The sequence below is a fragment of the Dipteris shenzhenensis genome, chromosome 27, assembly GCF_047967505.1.
Source record: "Dipteris shenzhenensis isolate YYH24624 ecotype China chromosome 27, Dip_SZ_1.0, whole genome shotgun sequence".
Lineage (NCBI taxonomy): Eukaryota > Viridiplantae > Streptophyta > Polypodiopsida > Gleicheniales > Dipteridaceae > Dipteris > Dipteris shenzhenensis.
In genome coordinates, this window is record NC_141622.1 from 45131739 (window position 1) to 45155385 (window position 23647).

General features: G+C 47.5%; 1 protein-coding gene across 1 annotated transcript; it reads right to left on the minus strand.

Moving 5' to 3' along the window:
- Window positions 1–253: 253 nt before the first annotated feature.
- On the minus strand, window positions 254–22771 carry LOC147884372 (uncharacterized). Its single transcript, XM_087398779.1, has 5 exons — window positions 22620–22771; window positions 21171–21619; window positions 20457–21060; window positions 19844–20300; window positions 254–462 (listed from the first exon to the last, which is right to left on the minus strand). Exons 1-5 carry the CDS (start codon window positions 22722–22724, stop codon window positions 335–337), a joined length of 1743 nt encoding a protein of 580 aa, XP_087254905.1. The 5' UTR covers window positions 22725–22771; the 3' UTR covers window positions 254–334.
- Between the last annotated feature and the right edge of the window lie 876 nt (window positions 22772–23647).

A 23647-nucleotide genomic window follows, 5' to 3' on the forward strand; every position in this document is an offset into this window, starting at 1 on the left:
AATTGGGAAATACAGTTCCCCATGAGATGCTTTTCATGCCATTGCTTACTACAGAAAAGTACTTTATTACGACACTGACCTTTTCTATTTGAAAGTTAATACCTACTGACAGAAAAACCATACATTATTTAAAGACCTGTATAATGGAATGCTTTGATTTTTTCTCACAGCCTATTCAAACTCCAAATTGAAGGGGCAAAAGGTGTGCAATGAAAGGAAAATAAATTATCATCTACAAAGAGGAAACGCCATAGCACAAAACTTACTTTTTTGTGCTGTAGCCTACTTAAATTTGCACATGCTTCATGCATTCGTCTCCACGCTAGCTCAGTTGTTAAAGAGCAAGCACTACATTTAAAATAATACAGGTTAAAAGTTGTGTCAAAATTTTTGACAAGAAGTGCCTTCCAGGAAACAAGTACCATTTCTGATTTGGGATGGCCCTTGATGTACCTGAGTGATCTGAAATAAGAGCCAAACGTCATTGCGATCAATCAGAAATGCAGCATGAGGAAGGATCCGCTTTGGGCGACACAAATTTTATTTTCTGTTTACAATGAATGCTTGCACTACAGAAAATAAAGGGCCATTCTATTACATATCCATATCTATTGTTTGTTTTCAAAGAAAAAATCTATAAAAGTCATTTTATCACAGTTTGACTTTCCCTGTCAAGATCTGTTGCACTTGAACAAAAATGCCACAAAGTATTTGAAGAGACTAGAAGACTAGTTGATCGGCACGTTTCAGGGGAAGTCAGTTATTCAGAAAACTGTTCACACAGGTGGCCATCTAGTTTATAGAAACCAGAAAAAGACAAATTGCGCAATTTCTTAATCGCTTTCAGCATGACATCCAATGTTAAGTCTGCAGTTACCCAATGTCTACCTATGATCATGCCTTGTAGCTATGAGTGAGAGGCTAGGCAATCACAATCAGAAATATAGCAAGCTGACTCCAAAGCAGGACTCAAGGATAGCATGGGACAGTTTGCTGGCTACCATAACACAACAAGGAATGCAAGGTACACTCATCTTCAGACTATAGGTGACATGGAAACTCTAGCATCAACAATTCCAGGAGATCCAGTGGTTGGACATATCTTTGCCATGAAAGCTGTGGCCGGACCTTAGCAGAAGGGGAACCAGAACAGCTTAGGTGACCTAGGAAGGGCATCCATAGATAGACATGGAGTCATCTTAATTGTCAATGCCTGTGGCACTCACCCATGGGCAAAGTGAGGACACTGATCAAGGACACACATGCCATTAGCTAGAGACTTTGGTCTATCAGTGGTGCAACAGATCAAGGCTTCATTGCATGACTGAAAGACAAACCTTCATAGTCGGTCAAGAACTTCTAGCTTATCTTAAGGGCACCATGGATTTCAGAGCTTAGTGCTAGGGTGAACTGAAGATCAGCATCCAAAATTCAACCACTCAGACCAGGAACATATCCCACAGCCATTAAGGTTCTTCTTTCCTCAGCTGACAAGCAGCAGGTACAGCAGGCAATTCAGTCCCTCCAGGACAAGGCGCTCGTTGGCAGAAGTGTGGGCCTCACGCCTACAAGGAGACAGGTGCGAGAGTGGATCCAAGTGAGCTTGGCATTAGAGGGTGACCACATTCAGGAGGTCACCATCTACGGAAGAGGCATCTTCCTCATCCAACTGAGCTCCCCCGATACAGCCTTGACACTTGTGGAGTAGAGCTCCATCCTCCTTGGCCCCCATTTGGTGTACCTCTTTCTTGGTACCATGGCTTTACAGTGGAGGACATGGACACGACACACCATGTTCCCCGCTTCCCAGGGCTCCCAAAGGAGTACAGAGCCATCCTCCCCTCCATCGGTCGGGCATTTGGCACCGTGCTCGAGTCTCCACCAGATTCAACTGCAGCAATGGTAGCATATGACGGGGTCCCCAAGATCAGACTGGTGGTTGAGGGCCCAGAGTCCCTCCCAGAGTTGATTCTTCTAGAGACCCTTGAAGGGGGTACACTTCGCCAACGAGTGGAGATTTCTGAGTTACTAGACCAGTGTCTCTGTTGTAGACTGATGGGTCACTTAGCCAGAGATTGCCCCCGTGGCCATGGCCGAGTCCCCCCCCCCCCACCCCCGCAGAGCAGGCAAAGTCAGTAGGCTCGAGTCCAACACCCTCTGAGGTAGAAGCAGCAGGAGTTTCAAACCCCCTGGGTTACCCCCTCCGAAGGGGATTGGGCCAGGGTTAAAAAGAAAAAGAAACCAAGCAAACAGGCTCACAAGCATCGCAGGCAGAGGCCAAACGCAGAGAGAGGGACAGGGTTGACCGAGAGGCCCCTGAGAAGGAATAGCGGGAGCGACCTCCCCCAGCAGAAGGGGCCACCGCCTAGCCATATGATCCTCCCATTTTGGAGGTTCAGCCTCCGCACTCACCCTTGCATCAGCAGCGAGCCCCAGGAGCTCCAGATGCAACGATGGCGGAAGCTGCGGACGCTAGCCTGACAACGACTTCGGAGGAGCAGATCCAAAGCCCCGGTGAACCTGATCAGCACGGGGGGCTTGCGGTCATCCCTATACCTTCCCCTCCCCCTCCCCCTCCAAATCCCTCCCCCTCTTCCTTTCCACTCCCCCCCCCCCCCCTCCAAGGTTCCCCCCGTCCGCTCCCCCCCCAGCCCCTCCTACTATGATCACTCTCACCACCCGCCCCCCTCCCTCTGCCCCCCGGCTTCCCTACCTCCCCCGCCACCTCCCTCTCCACCTCCACAGCAGGTTCTTCCATCTCAACACTCCTGCCAACAGGCAAGGGTAAGACGATGCCCCCTTATGCTTCCTAATCGTAGCAGCCGGTCCATCCAGGGAGGGATCCAGAGGGACAGGGCTCGTTCTCCCTGCCAACAGTCCCCAACCTCCAACCTCGGCGTCCCTTACCATGGGACTTCTGGAGGTTAGGACCCTAGAACTATCTAGAGATTCCAGGCTCGTATCCTCTACCGCTGGAGGTAACGCTCATGGTCCTACAGCCCTGGAAGGGGGTTTTGACCAGTGCAATGGACTCTCAGACACACCCCATTTGGAGAATCCAGTTTGCCTCCACAAGATTGGAGAAGTGGTCCCCAGAGGTGTTTGATGCTATTATGGGAGATAAGATTTCACGCATGATGGACAAGTGGATGGGGACACAAGGACTAGACCTTTGGCACGTCCATGGTGCGGAGATGAACTTTCAGCTGAGCTTCACGAGCGAGGAGCCACTGTATGGTTTCGTGGTAGGAGTTATCAGCAGATTGCCACTGGAGGCAAAGGTGGAGCAGGCATACTACTGGCCCCTCCAGAAGTGTCTGGATTGTTCGGGGTGAAAGTCTCCTTCATGATGAAGTGGGCACGGAAGATCGGTATTGAGTCGGTATCCACCCTAGTCCGTCGTTGCACAAACATGGACTATTCGCCCTCTAAACCCCCCGCAAAATCACTTAAGGCAGTCTTTCTGGAACAAGCACCCACCCACAGGAGAGCCTTGTTCTCGGCACCCCTGTCCTCATGAGTTGGACCTTAGTGAGTTTGAACGTGCACAGGCTCCACGATCGTGCTCGTAGCTAGCCGCAATACATGATACTCCGATAGGAGTTGCACAGAGAGCAATGGTAGGGCGGACAATGGACATCCTTTTGATTCAAGAGCACATGTTTTTAGCATCAGACATCAGACGACGACACCACCTTCTCCCAGGGAGAGGTGTAGAGGAGTAGTCCCCCGCAGTAGGATGGAACGGAGGGGTCTGCATCTAAGTCTCACAGACTTTGGCTCCAAAGGTCTACGATTAGGGTGAGCTCATCCTAGGATGGGCAGTTTGGATGGGAGTTCGGACGGGAGAGTCTAGGATTGGGATCCTAATCGTGTATGCCCCAGCGTGCAAATAGCACCGCTCGGCCTTTTGGAGGAGGCTGTCAGAGTGTCTTTCGGATGTAGACTCCTAGATTGTTGGAGGGGACTTCAACAACTTGGAGTTTGTGAAGACAAGCAGGGCGGCGCCTCCTCTGAGATGCTAGTAGCAAAGCGTAGCACCTCAAGGAGCAAGACCCAAGTTCTCAATGCTTAGCGACAGGTTCGAGAGCGCTTCGCCTTGAGCTTCAGGACACGGAGATTCGGAGGCTGAGGTCTCATATCACTCCTCCTGGCCCCAGTGGGTGCAGCAGGGAGACAGGATGATGAAGAAGTTTTTTCAGACCACTGGGCCTCGATCGGCAAGCACACAGCTTCAGCGTCTCCGTGATTCGCAAGGCATCAGGCACACTGACCCATAGGAGATCTTAGACCTGACCACAGGTTTTTACAGCCACCTCTTTCAGACGAAGAGGATGACCCCAGCTGGTCTTGTGGCCCGAGAGATAGTTTGGGATCACGTTCCGACAGGAGTCTCGTAGGATTTATGTAGCAGATTGGAGGAGCCTTTCACAGATGAGGAGCTCTGGGAAGCCCTCAACGCTCTCCTAACCCAGAAGTGTTTGGGCGAGGATGGCTTGACTCCGCCGGCCTTCTTCCGGAACTTCTGGGAGATTATCTCCACCCCTTTCCGTTTAGCTTGCTAGGAGATATTTGACACAGGCTCCCTCCTGCAATCCTTGAGCAAGGGGTGGATTTGTTCGATCCTGAAAGGGGGAGATAGGTCAAAGATTCGACAGTGGAGACCGATCACTCTGCCTGATACTGCATACAAGATCCTCACCAAGGTCTTGAGCTTGCAATTATGGCCCCATCTTATCAACATCATCCACGACACACACGCCGGGTTCGTCCAGGAGCGCAGCATCTCGGACAACATCTTCACGTTCTGGGAGGCAGTGGATTGGTCCAAGGAGTCACAACCACTGGCCGTCCTCTTGGATTTTGAGAAGGCCTACGACAGGGTGGAGTGGTCCTTTCTGGAGGGTACTATGTGGAGATTGGGTTTCTCAAACAAATGGGTCAGAGGAGTTTCTGCGCTCTATGCGGCGAGCTCTAGTCAAATGCTTATTGGAGGACACACGAGCGAGGCCTTTCTTCTCTGGTCCGCCAAGGCAGCCCACTCGCTCCCTTCCTCTTCTTGTTTGTGGCGGAGGATTTGGGCTATTACTTGAGATCACAAGTGGCGGGCCTCACCGGATTGAGGCTCCCAATCAAACAGGAGGAGCTGCTTGACTCAGAGTTTGCAAATGACACAGCCTTGTATGTTGAGGGCACCACAGTGAGTTTGGAGAGAGTCAGGGCTGCCTTGGCTATCTACTGTGAGGCCTCGGGTGCACAGATCAACTGGACAAAATCCATAGGTTTCTTCACAGGCTTTGAGGAGACACATGAGATTCGTGAGTGGGGAAGGGACTTTGGCTTCAAATGGATTCCGTAGGGCTAGACAACGAGATACCTCGGATGCAAGGTTGGTATTGACATTACAACAGAGCAGCAGATCGCCCCGGTTCTTGAGAGTGTTCGGCGCAAGCTTCTCTATTGGAGCTCGGTCAAACTCTCTCTAGCAGGTCGCACCTTAGTGGCAAACCAGGTCCTTCTTGCCACGGCCTCGTATATTGCCTCTTGCTGGTGCTTTCACAGAGGATGCATTGGGCAGCTCCGATAGTTGGTTTGGAACTTCCTTTGGGTAGGTTCAAACGGCACGAGGAACACTAGAGCCCAGGTAGCTTGGTAGACAGTGATCATGCCGCAAGCATTGGGAGGGTTGGGTATCATTGATCCGGAGATGCAGAGCAAAGCCCTCCTGGGCAAGTTGGTTGTTCGCGGCCTCACCCCAGGTGCAGAGCCTTGGAAGCTCCTCTTACAGCGAGGGCTTCTAAGGAACACCCCATGCACTGGGGGACAATGGCAGCCTTCACACAGATGGATCTTCTCAGAGGCCCCCTTATGGGGAAGGGTGCCCCCTTGATGAGGAGCCTCCACAAGGTCTGGCAGAAACTGGCAGGGGGTCTCATTCATACTCCACCCAGATGCAAAGAGGAGTTTGAGCGTCAGCCCCTTCTGTGGCACCCAGAGATCAGAGATCAGGAGGGGCGTATGCTCAGATAGCAGACTCACATTGGTTGGGCACAGTGGTACAATGATCCGGCCGATAAAGCACATTACCTATGGAGGCAGAGGCGAGGCTTGACGCCCTAGCGCATTTGCGAGGGGAAGGGTAGCGGATGAGCGAGATTGACTTAGCCATTCCTGAGTCCTGGTGGGAGGGACTTCGCGCATGGAGAGACAACAGATGGTTGGGGTAGTTTTCTCGTACTAGTGTCCCCCTGAGGATGTTGATGCAGCGAGGCAGCATGCACCCCGGCTTCTGCCGTGTAGGACCTGGAGGCCTACTTCAACCACTCACTGAGAGAGACCCTGAGATGGATGGGAGTCTTGATGGGATTCACTGGCAGATGATCAAAGTGGTGGGACGTTTGGGGAAGGAGTGGCACATTCACCCTCCCAGTATCTTAGAGTAGGATGTCCCTAGATGGTGGCGCCTTTGGTTGTGGGAGGGTAGACCTTTGAGGGAGGTCCAACGATATCCAGGGGAGAGTGGTACTGATCTTCCAAGGGCGGCCTAGCCAAGCAGGTGGATGAGGTGCCCTTCTTTTCCTACACCACACGAATGGGCAGGAGGCTTCAAATGGACTTGTCGAGGTGGACCCCCTCGAGGGAGAGGCATTGGGTGACCTAGAGAGTGCCCCGGGATGTTCGTTCCAAGTCTTGGACGCGGTTATGGTCCAGTTTGTGTCCGAGGAAGATATCCTACTTCTTCTGGCTCGACGCCCATGGAGGCTTGCCCATCGGGACCGTGGTTGGAGCAGATGCGAGTGGAGGGGGTAGTGCCATTGTTGCTCCGATGGTCTCCTGGAGACTATCCCGCACTGCCTGTGAGCTATCGTAGAGCAGCGAGGATTTGGATAAAGCCCTCAGGATCATGACACGTATGCAGAGTCTTCAGAGAGACTACACCTGGGTGATGGTGGCCTGGTTGACAGAGGGAGGACACGCATTTCAGATTGATGAGATCTCCCCAGCCTACCAGATACATGGTCAGAGCATCCATAGGATAGCACTCCACGAGGCAGTCCAGCCTAGCTCCTCCTCCTAGGGAGGACAGCATTTGGGAGGTGGTAGCCAGCATCACGGCATGGAACATTTGGGTGGCTCGTTGCAGTCTCGTGATGGGTGAGCACCCGGTTCCACCCTCGGCTACCCTAGTCGCCATCTGGCAAGATATCATATACACACTACGGTTCACCTGGGAGCGTGGGACTCCAGACTCCAAGGCGACTATCGAGAGGCGTGCTCATTTTTGCAAGGCTTGGCCTGTAAAAGTTTTCTACATCTTCACCCCACGAGGGATTCGTTGGTTGTATAGTCCCCCCACTTGGCTGTTAGCCCCAGTACCATAGATCCCCTAGGCTGTGAGCTCGGTTTCTCTAGAACAAGCCGGTTCTTTCTTTCAGCCTTTTCCGGTTTTTTCCATACTCAGCACCTTCGGGGCTGTTGTCTTGTATGAAATCATTCAAGCATTAATAGAAGGTTCCTTTCTTTAACGAAAAAAAAAAAAGTCAGAGTGTACTGATTCTAAGGATATAGTGCTCCTATTCTGGCTGTGGAAAGAACTACCAATGTTTCCTATGCTCAAGTCAAGCTATGCAAATAGACGAATGTGGGTGAAGCTTTGGAAGCCCCATTACCATATTCTTCTCATGCATCTCCACCAACTTGGTGAGTGGTACAAAGCACTTGTGCCACAACTTCGTTGCCGAATACTAATGACAAGCAAGGAATGCATTTATCTGGGTACAAACTGCTGTTTTCAATAGCTCAAGCAACGATCTCATTGCTCTAGCAATTTCTTACCAAATCCTGCTTGTAATCAGACTCCACTTTCATGTTGTTCCTAGTCAAGGGACATTGAAAACCAATTCTTTGTAAAAGTTGGCACACACAAAACATCAAACAGAGTTTTGCGCACAACATCACAAGTACAGAAAGAAATGAAGCCTCTCTCTTTTATTGAACACTTTGAATCTCACCAATGGTGCCTACCAACTCATGAGGTACGTGCTCGAACCACTCCTTGTGCAAGATCATGTGGCAAGTAGCTCCACTGTCAACATACCATGGGTCCTGCGAAGTAGATAAAATTGCCACCTCACCTCTACAGAGAGTAGCTCATCCTTTGCGATGTTTATTGACGACTCCTTTAGTTTTGCAAAAATAGACTTGGACTTCTTTGCATTTGTCTTCCTACTTCCTCCAACAATTCTTGGCATAGTGCGTGAGTTTTGATAGTAGCAGCACTTCACTTGCTTCTTGTCCTCTTTCTGACCATTCTTTGAAGAGGTTTCTCCCCTGTGGCTTTCCACCCTTGGCCTTGTTCTTCTTGCCCTTCCCTTGGGCCATAAAAGCAGCTTCATCCCATCCTTCATACAACTTCTGCCTTATATCTTCTTGAATCAACAAGGAGCTCAGCTCCTCGAAGGTTAGCAGCTTACTCCACTCACCAAGAATGAGCACCGTAATGAAAACTCCGGTGAGTACGAGGGAGTTGATTTAGCCACATTATTACTAATTGTTGAGTATCTACCTTGGTGCCAATGCAGCCAATTGATCTCAAATGTCCTTAACCTTGAAGATCTCCCCACATCTAAATTCTAGTCCTATCATAAAATGGCCTTCATTACATTAGTTCAAGCTCTTTGGGTTTAGATTTGAAATCTCTAATTAATGCATGCGTCTCTCCCTGGGTATCGCCTTAGCTCGCCCGCTCTCAATACGGAGTCGATGTGATGAAACTCGAAACTGCCCGATAGAGATCCTGAGTGTGGGGGGTGGATCCAAGTGTATTCTAGTGGTACAATGAAACCCTCCTCAAAGATGTGCAGAAAGTGGTCTCTGTAGAAACTGAGCTTCACTGGAAGCTCCCTCGGCTCCCACCAGGTCCCAAATGTGTGTAACTGTAGTAGATCTTCTCGAATGACCTGGTTGACCTTGTGGTATCCCAGTGGGATAGATAGAGCATCTACTGCTCAATTGCTATGTGGCAACGAGGACAAGTAGGGTCAGCCCCGAACCTAGATCTCTACAGGTTCACTGCAATCCCTCCATGAATAGAAAGCCAAAAGAAAAGAGTGATCTTTCTATTCCTGAGGGATTTCCAGAGCCTACGCGAAAAGTTTTTCCACACAACTGCAAAAATCTGAAAACTATCCCAATGGGGGGCTCTAAACGGCGAGAGCAAATTGCTGTGCTGGAGAGATGCCCACCCCAACCTGGCATTACAAATATCTGACGGAAACACCCCTTTAAATCCAAGTGAGCCCTATGTCATTCCCCCAGTCTGGAGTGTCCTCATCACTGATCCAAAAGCCATTGGATTTGTTCCAATTAATGTGTGCACCTACCGCAATGCAAAACAAATCCAACGCCATCCTAAATGAGGTCATTGTCTGTGGAGTGGCATTAAAAAAAACAGCCGTACCATCTGCCAACTCACTGTCTAAGAGCTCATCCTCTTGCCTCAATGGAAGCCTGAGCCCTAAAATATCAGCTTAAGCTCTAATGTAATAGCTCATAGCGTCAGCCGCCAATAAGAACATAAAGGGGGCTAGAGGGCATTCCTAGTGGACTGATCTGGTAATCTCAAACCTGTCCCCCATGACTCCACCAATAAGAGCCTGGTTGTGGGCTGATCTGTAGATATTTTGTCACATTTGCACTCATTGCAGTGACATTTGGTTGCTTGATATGAAACTTAAGGTTTTTTCAGTGATCATTTTTTGGGGACTGCTTGTGCATTTTGCTTAGTGTTTGAACAGCCATCATGGCATTCACACTTAAAAAAATTGGCTGTCATTTTTGGTTTGACATTTGCAGCCAGCTCTTTGCATTGTAGCCTTAAGGCTATGATATTTGCAAGGCCCTTTTATTTTTAATGTTTTCATTTGCAATGGAAAACCATGAATCTTTTGGGATGCTTGCTGCTGAGGACAAGCTTGATGGCACCAATTATCCCATGGGGTTGTACTTGGTACGCCACCTATTGGTGTCCAAGAACTTTTCGAGAATTGTATCTGGATCGAAGACTATACCTGTCTTTTCGTCACAGGCACCTGCTGCCACCCCAACCACTTTTGGTTCATCTACCACTACTCCCTCAGTGCCTGCCGCCGATCCTCCAACACAAGAACAGATTCGTTGGGATCAATGAGATGCACAGGCACATGAAATGATTGCCATGAATTATACCTCACATTCGGTCTTGAAAAATAGCCAAGGCTGCATGGGACACTTTGGCCAATCTTTATCAGATACGCAATGAGGCCAGAGTTGCTTATTAGCGCAGGCCACTTGACAATGTTAAGATGAATGAAGGGGGTAGCATGGATGCCTATTTGACACAGGTCAAGGACTTCAAAGAGCAGCTCATCAATGTTGATGAGATTGTACCAGACTCACAGATTGTGTCCACCACACTCAATGGACCCCCTAACTCATGTCAGGGATTTGCTACAACACTTAGACTAGTGGCCATGGGTAACCCCAACTACTATTCTTTTCATCAACTTGTTTCCCTACTCTTGCATCAGGAGCAGAGTCGTCAAGACAAGGCTGCTTCTACTCATGCAGATCAAGCCTTTGCTACTGATCATAGGGGCAAAAGGAAAAGGGGGGGAAATTACAGCAAGCCCAAACCTACAGCTGGTACCTCATCCTCCTCTTCTCCTGCTGATGGGAAGAAGAAGAAACACTGCAATTATTGCAGGAAACCAGGTCATGACATCTCTGAGTGCCAGAAGTGTATTGCTTCTGAGAAGAAGCAGCAGCGACAACTAGGACAGCAAGGTCTTGCTATCACAAATACTCCAGCTGCTCATGTCACAAATACAAAGGCAGTCAATCTTGCTTATGAAGAGTGGGCATTATAGAACAGAGGCAGCCAATCTTGCTCTTGTGGAGTGTCATTATAATCCTACTCTGCATGATTCAGCTTTTGCAGTCTCAGATTCTGTCTTAGACTGGTACTTTGATAGTGGTGCTTCAAAGCACATCAATTCCTGCAAAAATCTCTCTCACACATTGAGTGGCGTTCCAAAGGGGGCACAAGATTCAGCTTTTGCAGTCTTAGATTCTGTCTTAGACTGGTACTTTGATAGTGGTTCTTCAAAGCACATCACTTCCTACACATGATTCAGCTTTTGCAGTCTCAGATTCTGTCCTAGACTGGTACTTTGATAGTGGTGCTTCAAAGCACATCACTTCCTGCAAAAATCTCTCACACATTGAGTGGCATTCCAAAGCGGGGCACTGTCACTTGTGCAATTAATACAACATATCCCGTGAAAGGGATTGGTCAAGTCATTAAGACCACCTTCCCTCATGGTGATCCACAGGAAGAGATCTATGTCAAAACCCTGGGCATGGTATGCCAAGATACAAGCATATTTGACAGCCCGTGGCTTTCAAAACAACCATTCAGAAGCAACTCTTTATGTCTGAAAGAGTGCTACAGATATTTTATTTCCCATTGTTTTTGTGGATGACATGCTTGTCACTAGGCCAGATATGGACAAAATTGCAGATTTCAAAGCTGATTTGCACAAATAATTTGCAATGACAGCATGGGCCGGTCTCATTATTACTTGGCATCCAGTTTGCATATGTTGAGGGGGGTATAATGATGAGTCAATCCAAGTACATTGGACAGCTCTTAGACCGCTTCCAGTTTGAAGGTTGCAAGTCAGTTTCTACACCATTGGAGCTTGGCTTTCATTGCTCCTCCGAGGATGGAAGTACACCCTTTGATTCCACCCTTTATCAGCAGCAGGCTGTGGGCTGCCTTATTGGCCTGCCCCCTAGGGAAGGCCTTAGTAAAGGCTCCCCCCTTTTGAAAGGGAAAATTTGTTTTTCCCTGAAATTTCATCACCTTTTTGTGATTGGTTGGGACCATGTGATCTCCACCATTTCCTCGTTTTTCTCTTCTTTCTATTTTGGGCAGCCCAGTGAATGCGAAAGAAGCTTAAATTCAGAATTTTCTTTTTGGGAATGTCTTAAATTTTCTGATTGCTCCAACTCTCCACTTTCTATTTCTTTCCCTTGAAATCTTCCACCTTTTTCTCTACTCTCTCCCTCCTCCCTCCTCTCTCTCTCTCTCTCTCTCTCTCTCTCTCTTTCTCCCCCTGCCCCCCCCGGTCCTCTCTCTCTCTCTCTCTCTCTCTCTCTCTCTCCTTCCTTTATCTCTTGTAGTCTTCCTACACATCATCGTAGTCTTCCTACGCATAATCTCGAGTGTATTCTTTTTGGCTTTTTTGAACTTGGGCAGGCCTTATGAATGACTAAATATCATTCACCTTGTTTATTTATGTCATACCCGGTCTAATCTTCAGTATGCCATCTCCCCGTTCAGCAGGTACATGCACATGCCTAGTACACAGCATTGGCAAGCAGTGAACCGGGTCTTCTGTTACTTGAAGGCCACACAAAATTTGGGACTGTTCTATGATGATGAGTCTCCACTGGCCTTGCATGCTTTCATGGATAGTGACTATGCAGGTTGTTATGACATGAGAGTGTCTCATAGTGGCAATTGTATCATGCTTGGATCTTCATGCATTTCATGGTTCAGCAAGAAGCTGCCTACAATTGCTACTTCCAGTTGTGAAGCTGAATACAGGGCAGCCTTCGCAGCGATAGTAGAGAGTGTCTAGCTCCGCAAGCTACTTGCAGATCTTGACATCAGCCAGCCAGCTTCATGAAGGACAACTTAGGAGATCTCTTCACGAAGGCTCTACCACGGCCCAAGTTTGAGGATTTTTGACATCCTCACGCTTGGCACCATTTGTTATGTGATGTTGATCTCCCTGTACTATCATGGGTTGCTATATCCATTTTGGACAAATATGTGCAACCATGACATAGTTTCTAGGTATACCTGAGATGTATCCACGATACTTCGGCCATACCATGGAGGGAGGTTTGTTCCTAGGGCTCTGATCCCATGTAGAAAATAAAGAGAGAGATGACCAGGATAGAGAAGTCCACACCTAGTAAGCACTTCACACGTGTTCAACTCAACAATACTCAGAGAACACAGTTTTACTGAATTGGATTTTATACCAGCAGAACAAAAGGTTGATTTTAGGCAACAAGCTCACTGGAGGATTCGCTCAGACTGAAGAGACTTCTACTAGACGTCAATCACTGCTCCGTGCGCCAGTAGGAGAGACTTTGGCAAGCAGAAGAGGAAGGTGTATAGAGGGACTAGAGGTAAGGGACAGAATTGGAAAGAAGTGTAGGGGCAGGGGCTTGATATAGGCACCAAACTGGCCAACCTACTAGTAGGTCAATTGGCCGACCCAGTCAGCCGACCAACCTAGTTGGCTGGCCCACCTGTATGCAGCCCAACTTGTCCAATGTCCTATAAATTGGCCTCGACCTACATTACTCAGGCCTGGGGGCTGCTACTGCACAGCCTCCTGCTGCTGCTCCTGAAAGGGGCCAGTGGCCTGCCACAAAACAGAAGGATCCCCAAAACCTTTTGGTCAGGCGCTACTACATATTTCAACATTTTGAAGTCCTTGCTAACCACTTAGCTTGTCTTGGATTCTAGTGAAGACCCAATTCCACTTGTTTTTCAAAAAGACCTGAAAATCCATTGGGATTCCCAAAATTGACTCCTAAGTCGGCAGTTTTGATTTTAGTGCCATGGACTCCTGTCAATAGAGATGATTTTGAGCTGTTAGATTCTACCTTTAGAGCCCTTTGGGGCAAAGCTTGGTGGAAGAGTATAATGAGAGGTCAAGTTTGCATATATGGTGTGGTCAAAGAGGATTTTGATCAATCAAAATTCTGTCCAATTCATTGCCCTTCTTTCGTAATGCATGGTGAAAAATTTCACGAATGCAAAGGGGTTCTACTTTTACTTTCCAACTAAGCAACAAAATGACAGAGTCCCAATTGTATGAGTTGAAGCCAAGCACTCTTCACGCAGGACGATCAAAAGGACAAGTAAGAACAAACCTATAACACAGAATGCAAAAAGTGAACCTCTACAGAGAGTAGATCATCCTTTGCGATGTTTATTGACGACTCCTTTAGTTTTGCAAAAGTAGACTCGGACTTCTTTGCATTTGTCTTCCTACTTCCTCCAACAATTCTTGGCATAGTGCACGAGTTTTGATAGTAGCAGCACTTCACTTGCTTCTTGTCCTTCTTCTAACCGTTCTTTGAAGAGGTTTCTCCCGTGTGGCTTCCCACCCTTGGCCTTGTTCTTCTTGCCCTTCCCTTCGGCCATAAAAGCAGCTTCATCCCATCCTTCATACAACTTCTTCCTTATATCTTCTTGAATCAACAAGGAGCTCAGCTCCTCGAAGGCTAGCAGTTTTACTCCTCTCACCAAGAATGAGCACCGTAATGAAACTCTGGTAAGTGCGAGGGAGTTGATTTAGCCACATTATTACTAATTGTTGAGTATCTACCTTGGTGCCAATGCAGCCAACTAATCTCTAATCTCCTTAGCCTTGAAGGATCTCCCACACCTTCCCTCAATTCTAGCCATCTGGATAAGTGGTATCATGCTGTCCGCTAAAGTCATGTCAATGATAAAAAGTACCTGTGCATCTTTCTCTTCCCATTTGCTCATCTCTTCATCCTCATCATCTTTAAGGATCTTCTTCGGTGTAATGGAACTTGAGACTGGAGGCTTCTCCAAGCCTATCACGACCTTCCATACTTTCCTTTCCACAAGTTGGATCTTCACCTCAGACTTAGTTCATCCCATGAAGTTTGCTTGCTTCAGTAAAATTCAGACCTACAAGTGACGCTGCCATACATGCCACAACAAGTGACTACCTTGCAAACATACTATCCTGTACTCCATAGAGAGCTCCCAGATAGAAGAGAGGGAGAGAGAGTCACGGGAGGCTTCACAGGCCGATGGGACAAAATGCAAAATCAAGAAGACTAACAACATCTGGAAAACCAGAGAGTCGACGAGTGCACATGGCATCTCAACTCGAGGTTATTATAGCACACATCTAAATTCTAGTCCTATCATAAAATGGCCTTCATTACATTAGTTCAAGCTCTTTGGGTTTAGATTTGAAATCTCTAATTAATGATAATCTGCTTTGTTGTTGGCCACAATGGCCATTTCTTGTTTGGCTGTACTTACTTGAGTGATGATCATCTCTTTGACCGAGGAGACAAGTGGTGGTGTTGATGGAGGTGTACTGCACTTTTGTGTGACTTAAACAATGATCTTGCTTACCATTTCCTGCCATCTCCTTCACTTTCCTATCAAGAGCTGCAACTATAAGTTTGAGCTCTCTCACTTCTTGCTGTAGAAGGTATATTTACTCCAATGGATCAGATCCAATTGTCCGCTTGTAATGGAATGCATAGGGGCTGGGTGTCTATGCCGAGGCTGCAACGTCAGAGTACAAGGGCTTTCTAATCAGTGTAGTGGCAAAAGTCTTCATCTTTGGGAATTCCGTGGTGGCCTGTGCAGAGTTTAGTAAGCCCTGTTGCTGAAGCTAACCCCCCAAGCTGAGCCAAGGGCTCAGCTCAGCCTTAGGTAACCTCAAACCCTGTTCTACTGCACTATACCAACGAGGAAGGTATAGAGGTCTTTGCTGCACTGTAAGAGATACGGTACTTATGAATGGCTGTACGGAGGTATGGTGACAAGACGTACAAATGATAGATGTACAATAGGTAATGACGATTGTACGAAAGGTGCAGACGGCGACTGTACGGGAGGTACAGATGACAAACACCAGCTATATAAAAGACAGACGATGGCTATATGGACAACTATTAGCACTTAGCTCTGGTATGGCCTTGTAGGCTAGTCTTAGGATTGAGTCAACCCTAGGTTGACTTTATTGGTCAAGACTTTGGGGCCATATAGGCCACCCCTTTGTACTTTCTCATTATCCATTTGCAAGTACTTCGTGTTCCTTGAGCTTGTTGTCTACTCCCTTGCACTCCACTCCCATTCCATTGCTTCCCGCACCCAACAGTGGTATCAAAGCAGGTTCTCTTGCTCCTACCTGCCTCGGATCATGCTCAGCCATTGCTCCTACCTGCCATTTTGCTCCAACCCAGCCCGGTGCCTCATTTCATCGGTTAAGCCAAAAAACAGTCTAACTGCTGTTTTGACTTTTTGAGGTCCGATTTTGACGTCTTTCAAAATTTCTGAGCTGCCCACATACAAACGACCTTGTCCCGCACCATTTAGACCGAAGAAAATTCGTACGGCCTATCCGTACAATCGTATGGATGCCCGTACAGCTGTACGAAAAGTTGTGTGACACTACCAGGTTATCGCACGTCCTGCCAGCAAGTGATTTTGAGCATTTCTCAGCCATTTTTTGAGGTTTTTGGCTTAGATTTTGACTTTATTTGTAATTCAGGCCTTCCTCAACTGCTCCAACCAACTCTAGCACTTTTTGGCTGGGATTTTCTCTCTCTCGACTCAGATCTGCTTAAATGCGGTGATATTTTCAGATTTACAGGTTATTTTGTCACATTTGCACTCATTGCAATGACAGTTGGCTGCCTTAAGGTTTTTTTAGTGACATTGGTAAGAAATTGCAGCAAATTTGGTCACATTTGCCCTCTCAAAATTTGGGGATTTTGTCAAATTTGCTGATATTTTCAGTGATATTTGCTTGACATAGCCAAATTTGGGTTCAATTTGCATTTGCCCTTTGATTGTTTGTCCTTTGATATTTGTGGCATACAGCCACCATTTGGGACAGATTCAGCTCAGATTTGCATTGAACAGATTTGCAGACATTTGCCCTTTGATTGCCAAATTTGGGTTCAATTTGCATTTGCCCTTTGATTGTTTGTCTATTGATATTTGTGGCATACAGCCACCATTTGGGACAGATTCAGCTCAGATTTGCATTGAACAGATTTGCAGACATTTGCCCTTTGATTTGAGCTGGTCATTTGCAAGACAACTATGTGCAAGGGGATCCTTTGAATGGACATACATTTTCTTGTAGATCATTTTTTTGGGACTGCTTGTGCATTTTGCTGAGTGTTAGAGCAGCCATCATGGCATTGACACTTGCAGACATTAGCTGTCATGTTTGGTATGACATTTGCAGAGATACTTGAGCAGCCAGCTCTTTGCATTGTAGCCTTGAGGCTGTGACGTTTGTAGAGCTCTTTTATTTTTAATATTTTCATTTACAATGGCAAACCATGAATCTTTTGGGATACTTGATGTTGAGGACAAGCTTGATGGCACCAATTATCCCTTGTGGTCGTACTTGGTGCGCCACCTGTTGGTGTCCAATAACTTTTGGGGAATTGTATCTGGATCGAAGACTAGACCTGTCTCTTCATCACAGGCACCTACTGTACCAGACTCACAGATTGTGTCCACCACACTTGATGGACTCCTTGACTCATATTAGGGATTTGCTACAACACTTAGATTAGTGGCCATGGGTAACCCCAACCACTATTCTTTTGATCAACTTGTTTCCCTACTCTTGCATCAGGAGCAGAGTCGTCAAGACAAGGATGCTTCTACTCATGCAGGTCAAGCCTTTGCTACTGATCATAGGGGCAAAAGGAAAAGGGGGGAAAATTACAGCAAGACCAAACCTACAGCTGGTACCTCATCCTCCTCTTCTTTTGCTGATGGGAAGAAGAAGAAACGCTGCAATTATTGCAAGAAACTAGGTCATGACATCTCTGAGTGCCGGAAGCATATTGCTTCCGAGAAGAAGCAGGGACAACCAGGACAGCAAGGTCTTGCTATCACAAATACTCCAGATGCTCATGTCACAAATACAGAGGCATTCAATCTTGCTCATGAAGAGTGGGCATTATAGTACAGAGGCAGCCAATCTTGCTCTTGTGGAGTGTCATTATAATCCTACTCTGCATGATTCAGCTTTTGCAGCCTCAGATTCTGTCTTCGACTGGTACTTTGATAGCGGTGCTTCAAAGCACATCACTTCCTGCAAAAATCTCTCACATATTGAGTGGTGTTCCAAAGGGGGGCACAATGTGTGACATTCCAAAGGGGGGCACATGATTCAGCTTTTGCAGTCTTAGATTTTGTCTTAGAGTGGTACTTTGATAGTGGTGCTTCAAAGCATATCACCTCCTACACAGGATTCAGCTTTTGCAGTCTCAGATTCTGTCTTATGTACTGGTACTTTGATAGTGGTGCTTCAAAGCACATCACTTCTTGCAAAAATCTCTCACACATTGAGTGGCATTCCAAAGGTGGGGGCTGTGAAAGGAATTGGTCAAGTCATTAAGACCACCTTCCTTCATGGCGATCTACAAGAAGAGATCTATGTCACTCAGTCTCCTAGCTGTGAGAAAAACGGTTCTGAAAATCAGGTTTGTCGGTTCAGAAAGGCCCTTTTTGGATTGAAGCAGGCACCCCAGGCACGGTATGCCAAGACACATGCATATTTGACAGCCCGTGGCTTTCAAAACAGCCATATAGAAGCAACTCTTGAAGCCTGAAAGAGTGCTACAGAATTTTTATTCTCATTCTTTTTGTGGATGACATGCTTGTCACTAGGCCAGATATGGACAAAATTGCAGATTTCAAAGCTGATTTGCACAAATCATTTGCAATGACAGACATGGGCCAATCTCACTATTACTTGGGCATCCAGTTTGCATATGTTGAGGAGGGTATAATGATAAGTCAGTCCAAGTACATTGGACAGCTCTTAGACCGCCTCCAGTTTGAAGGTTGCAAGCCAGTTTCTACACCATTGGAGCTTGGCTTTCGTTGCTCCTATGAGGATGAAAGTGCACCCTTTGATTCCACCCTTTATCAGCAAGCTGTGGGCTGCCTTATTGGCCTGCCCCCTAGGGAAGGCCTTAGTAAAGGCACCCCCCTTTCGAAAGGGAAAATTCATTTTTCCCTAAAATTTCATCACCTTCGATTGGTTGGGACCATGTGATCTCCACCATTTCCTCCTTGTGTTTCTCTTCTTTCTATTTCGGGCAGCCCAGTGAATGCGAAAGAAGCTAAAATTCTGAATTTTCTTTTTGTGAATGTCTTAAATTTTCTGATTGGTCCAACTCTCCACTATTTCTTTCCCTTGAAATCCTCCACCTTTTTCTCTACTCTCTCCCCCCTCCCTCCTCTCTCTCTCTCTCTCTCTCTCTCTCTCTCTCTCCCCCCCCCCCCCCCTCTCTCTCTCTCTCTCTCCCCTTCCTTTATCTCCTGCAGTCTTCCTGAACATCATCGTAGTCTTCCTACACATAATCTCGAGTGTATTCTTTTTTGCATTTTTGAACTTGGGCAGGCCTTATGAATGATTAAATATCATTCACCTTGTTTATTTATGTCATACCTGGTCTAATCTTCAGTATGCCATCTCCCCATTCAGTAGGTACATGCACATGCCTAGTACACAGCATTGGCAAGCAGTGAAGCGGGTCTTCCGTTACTTGAAGGCCACACAATTCAGGACTGTCCCCTAAAAATTGGCCTCGACCTACATAATGACTCAGGCCTGGGGATTGCTACTGCACAGAGTCCTGCTTTGATTTTAGTGCCATGGACTGCTGTCAATAGAGATGATTTTCAGCTGTTAGATTCTACCTTTAGAGCCCTTTGGGGCGAAGCTTGGTGGAAGAGTATAATGAGAGGTCAAGTTTGCATATACGGTGTGGTCAAAGACGATTTTGAGCAATCAAAATTCTGTCCAATTCATTGCCCTTCTTTCGTCATGCTTTGCGAAAAATTTCACGAACGCAAAGGGGTTCTACTTTTACTACTAAGCAACAAAATGACAGAATCCCACTCGTATGAGTTGAACCCAGGCACTTTTCACGCAGGACGATCAAAAGGGCATGTAAACCAAACCTGTAACACAGAATGCAAAAAGTGAATCTCCGTTCGTAAAATCTTTATGTCCAGCTCCACTATTCACCCCGTAACCGGAACCTACAAACGCACAGCCATCAGACACAGAGAAGCCTCCGTACACAGTTGCGTTCGTGCTGCCCTGCCAAAGGATTTCCCCTGTCCTTGCATCTAGTGCGAACACAGGGCCCGTGGCATTCACCGAGCCAGCAAACATAACTCCATTGGCAACAGTGACAGGACCATAGTCTGTTCCATTGGCAGGATCTGCTGTAGACCAAAGAATGGATCCTGTGGTTGCATTTAAGGCAACCCAACCGCCCGAATTGGTGACTGCATTCGATGGAGCCAATGTAAAATTCAGATTTTTCCCGTTCACGATGTTTGTGTAAACTCTCTCGCCATCAGTGGCTGCTCCAAAGTTACCACCTCCACCAGCACCACCAGGTCCTGCGACCTGTTGTCACATCCGTTGAATTCAACAAATATGTTGCTTTGGATTGTAATTGTGACGAACTCAATTGAAAGAGGTTCCAAGCGTCTCAGATATGGCCCCCTCCTTAAGATTTAGACGAGCAAACAGTAGACAAGCACAACAGGTTCGGCATCTTACCGCTTTCCAGACGGTGCTTCCATTGTCGCAATCCACGGCCCAAACAAATCCCGTCTTTTGGCCAGCAACCACAACGTCGCGCATGACCCCATCGACATCAATTGACAGGAACATTGGAGCCTCCCCGAAGTCCGCGTCAGGATTTGGTCCAGGAGGGCAATTGGGGGACGCGCTCAGATTCTTGCATGCATTGAACCATGCGTCATAGCCCCCAAGTTGCTTAGCCCATTTGATGTTCCCGGTATCCATGTCGAGAGACAACATAGACTCCTCGTGATTTTGGGAGGTCACGCAAGGGTCCGGGTAGACTGGCGTGCTGAGTTTGTTTTGCTTTTCCTGGCACTTGACAACATCAGGAGGCGCGGTGTAGATATTTCCGGTGGCAATGTAGACTGCATTTCTTGTCGGATCTATCGATGGGCTACTGCCCCAGATTGCAACGCCAGAGTAATGCCCCAGCTCTCCTTTGTTGTCAGGCAGCATAGCGGTACGCCACAAGATTTTCCCGGTGGAAACATCGAGCTTGAGAAAGGCTCCTATGAATGTGCAGCACTCATCAATCGGCAACGATTCTTCGGAGGACGAAGTACCTACGTAGAATCCACTGCGTGCCGGACAGTTCACGATTTCAGGAACACGAGCTATCGCGGAACGGATCATTGAATCAGGACTCAGTGAACGTGTAAGCAACACGAAACGAATCAGAATGCATACCCGTTGTAAGCAGTCCCTGACATTGTGATCAATCCTCGCGCGTGATCATCGAGTTTTTGGGACCAAACCAGATCGCCGGAAGAACGCTTCACGGCGATCACCGTGGCAGGGCCATACAAGCCCACGATCAAAAGGTCTCCGGCGACAGATGGGGTTGCTCTGGCCACGGTCACGTTCACTTTCCTGATGAAGCCCGTGCTGTTGAGACCCAGCAGATGGCTCAAATTTCGTTGCCATATCAGTTGGCCGCTGTCGGCCTCCACAGCGTACAGGTTGCCATTCCAGCTTGGGAAATACAGCACATTATCGTAAATCGCAGGAGTGGCGGTGATGTCCAATCCGGCGGTGAATTTCCACTTGAGAGCGAGGCTGCGAGCGGAAGAAACATCGATGGTCGTTTCGTTGGGAGCGTTTCGCCAATTGTTGAGGCCCCCGCCATGATTGATCCACTGCAATCACGGAAGCGACGGGGAATATGAGCGGTCAATGGCGTGTGAAAGGTGCTAGCATGCTGTGCCAAGCAAAAGCAAAGCAAACCAGATTGAATAGACTGCTGCTGGAAGCAAGCTACCGGCAGAAAGAATGGTTGAAATGCAAGCTACGATATGTATAATTGGCGTGCGAGAAGAGAATTGTAATGGAAGGAGAACTCGAGCTGCAACTGTGCGATCAGTTGCTTGACGTCGAGGACGAAGAATTCGAAGAAGATGAAAATGTTGCGAGGAAATGGTTGTTTGATTGTCCACGCCGAAAGTAGATGCGTTTGCCAACTCCCAAATTCACAATCACGATCGGAAAATTACTCCAATCACGATCGGGAAATTTCTCTGAATCTAATCTTCTCCGTCGCAACTAAATCTTCGCATCGAATCCATATCTCTGTTCAGCACGCATTCCAATTTCCAATCCTCGCCCTCAGCTTCAAGCGACCAATGTCTTCTGAGCTCTTTTCCCCCTCCCCTTCTCTCTCTCTCTCTCTCTCTGTTTCTCTCTCGCGCGCGCGCGCTCACACACACATTTATGTATTTACATATTCGTACACACAGATTCCTTTGTAACGCAACACACCCCTAGAGACACGCAGGACGTAGTGTTCTCCCTCGCCGTGTCCTTCTCTCTCCGTGTGCTCGCTACTAGTAAAACGAACTCTCTCGCCCTTGCTCCCTCGACGGCGCACAGCCCATCTCTCTCTCTCTCTCTCTCTCTCTCTCTCTCTCTCCGGCGCACAGCCCATCTCTCTCTCTCTCACTCACTCACTCACTCTCTCTCGCTCGCTCGCTCGCTCGCGCGCGCTACACACCCACCCACACACACACACACTGGTCTGCATTGAACCAAATCCTAGCAGCTACTCAGATTCTCATCATGTCACCGATCCATCTTTGCAAATCTCCCTATCATTCTAAGCAGGAGCACATGAGAGACGTGCGAGCGCAAGGGAGGAGAGACCTGAGAGGGCAGGTCAAAGGCAGAGCAGCAGCAGCAACAACAAAGGAGGAGGAGGAGGAGGAGGAGGAGGAGGAGCGCGAGGAAGCGAGGTGGTGGCAGACGCATTTTCTTGCGTGTGCATCATCGGAGGCCGGATCCCAGTTTTAGATGCTCATCCAACCGTGACTTTGATGAGTCCCCCCAAAGACTTTGTCCTCCTACCCTACTTATGCAAAGTTCAAACCATAATGCACATTCTATCCCCCTCTCTCCTCACGCCTCTTGGGTGCTTTCCAAACCACTTGTCCTCCAAAAAATCAGGATGGTTTCACACTTGGACATTCTACTGCTTATCCGGTTTTTGCTCGAGCTCCGAAGGCCCGTAGAAAAACCAATTGCCTGTCAGCCTTGACAAGGACAAGCTTGCTCGCAAACCATCCCTCTCACATGAAGAGGCTCTTAGTATAAGGGAGGGTGGTAAAAGAGACATTGCTAGATTTGACAAAGGCATGTCCTCCACTAGAGAAGCTTATCGAGCACCACCCCCACACTCAAGCATCCATCAAGCAATTAAGGAAGTTAGCAAGCATGTAGCTATCACATATCAAACCCACGTAGCTATCAATATTAAACCCAAGTCACCACAAATTAACCACAATCAAGAGGACCCACATCACACTTTTCTTCGGCCACCAACCCATCAAGTTCAAGGAGAGTTTTCCTTCTCCGTTATAAAATTATCAACAATGCATTAAATACTCACTTTTGAAAAGATTCTTGCTTGGGCAATGTGTCAACAACCTACCCTACTAATTTGAGCATTGGGGTATACATCTAGAATATCATGTCTCTTCCACTTCCTCTCCAAGAAAAGTGCTTGCAAATTGCCTTGAGGAATGCCTAGTGCATTTTTAATCATGCATTCAATGATGGTAATCTTCTGACCTTGACAGACTATTTGCCTCTCCTTCATGTTAACCTCATATACCAAACTAGTGAAGTTGCTGAGAGAATCCAAATTGGGCTTTTGAAGAGCGAGTGAGGATCTC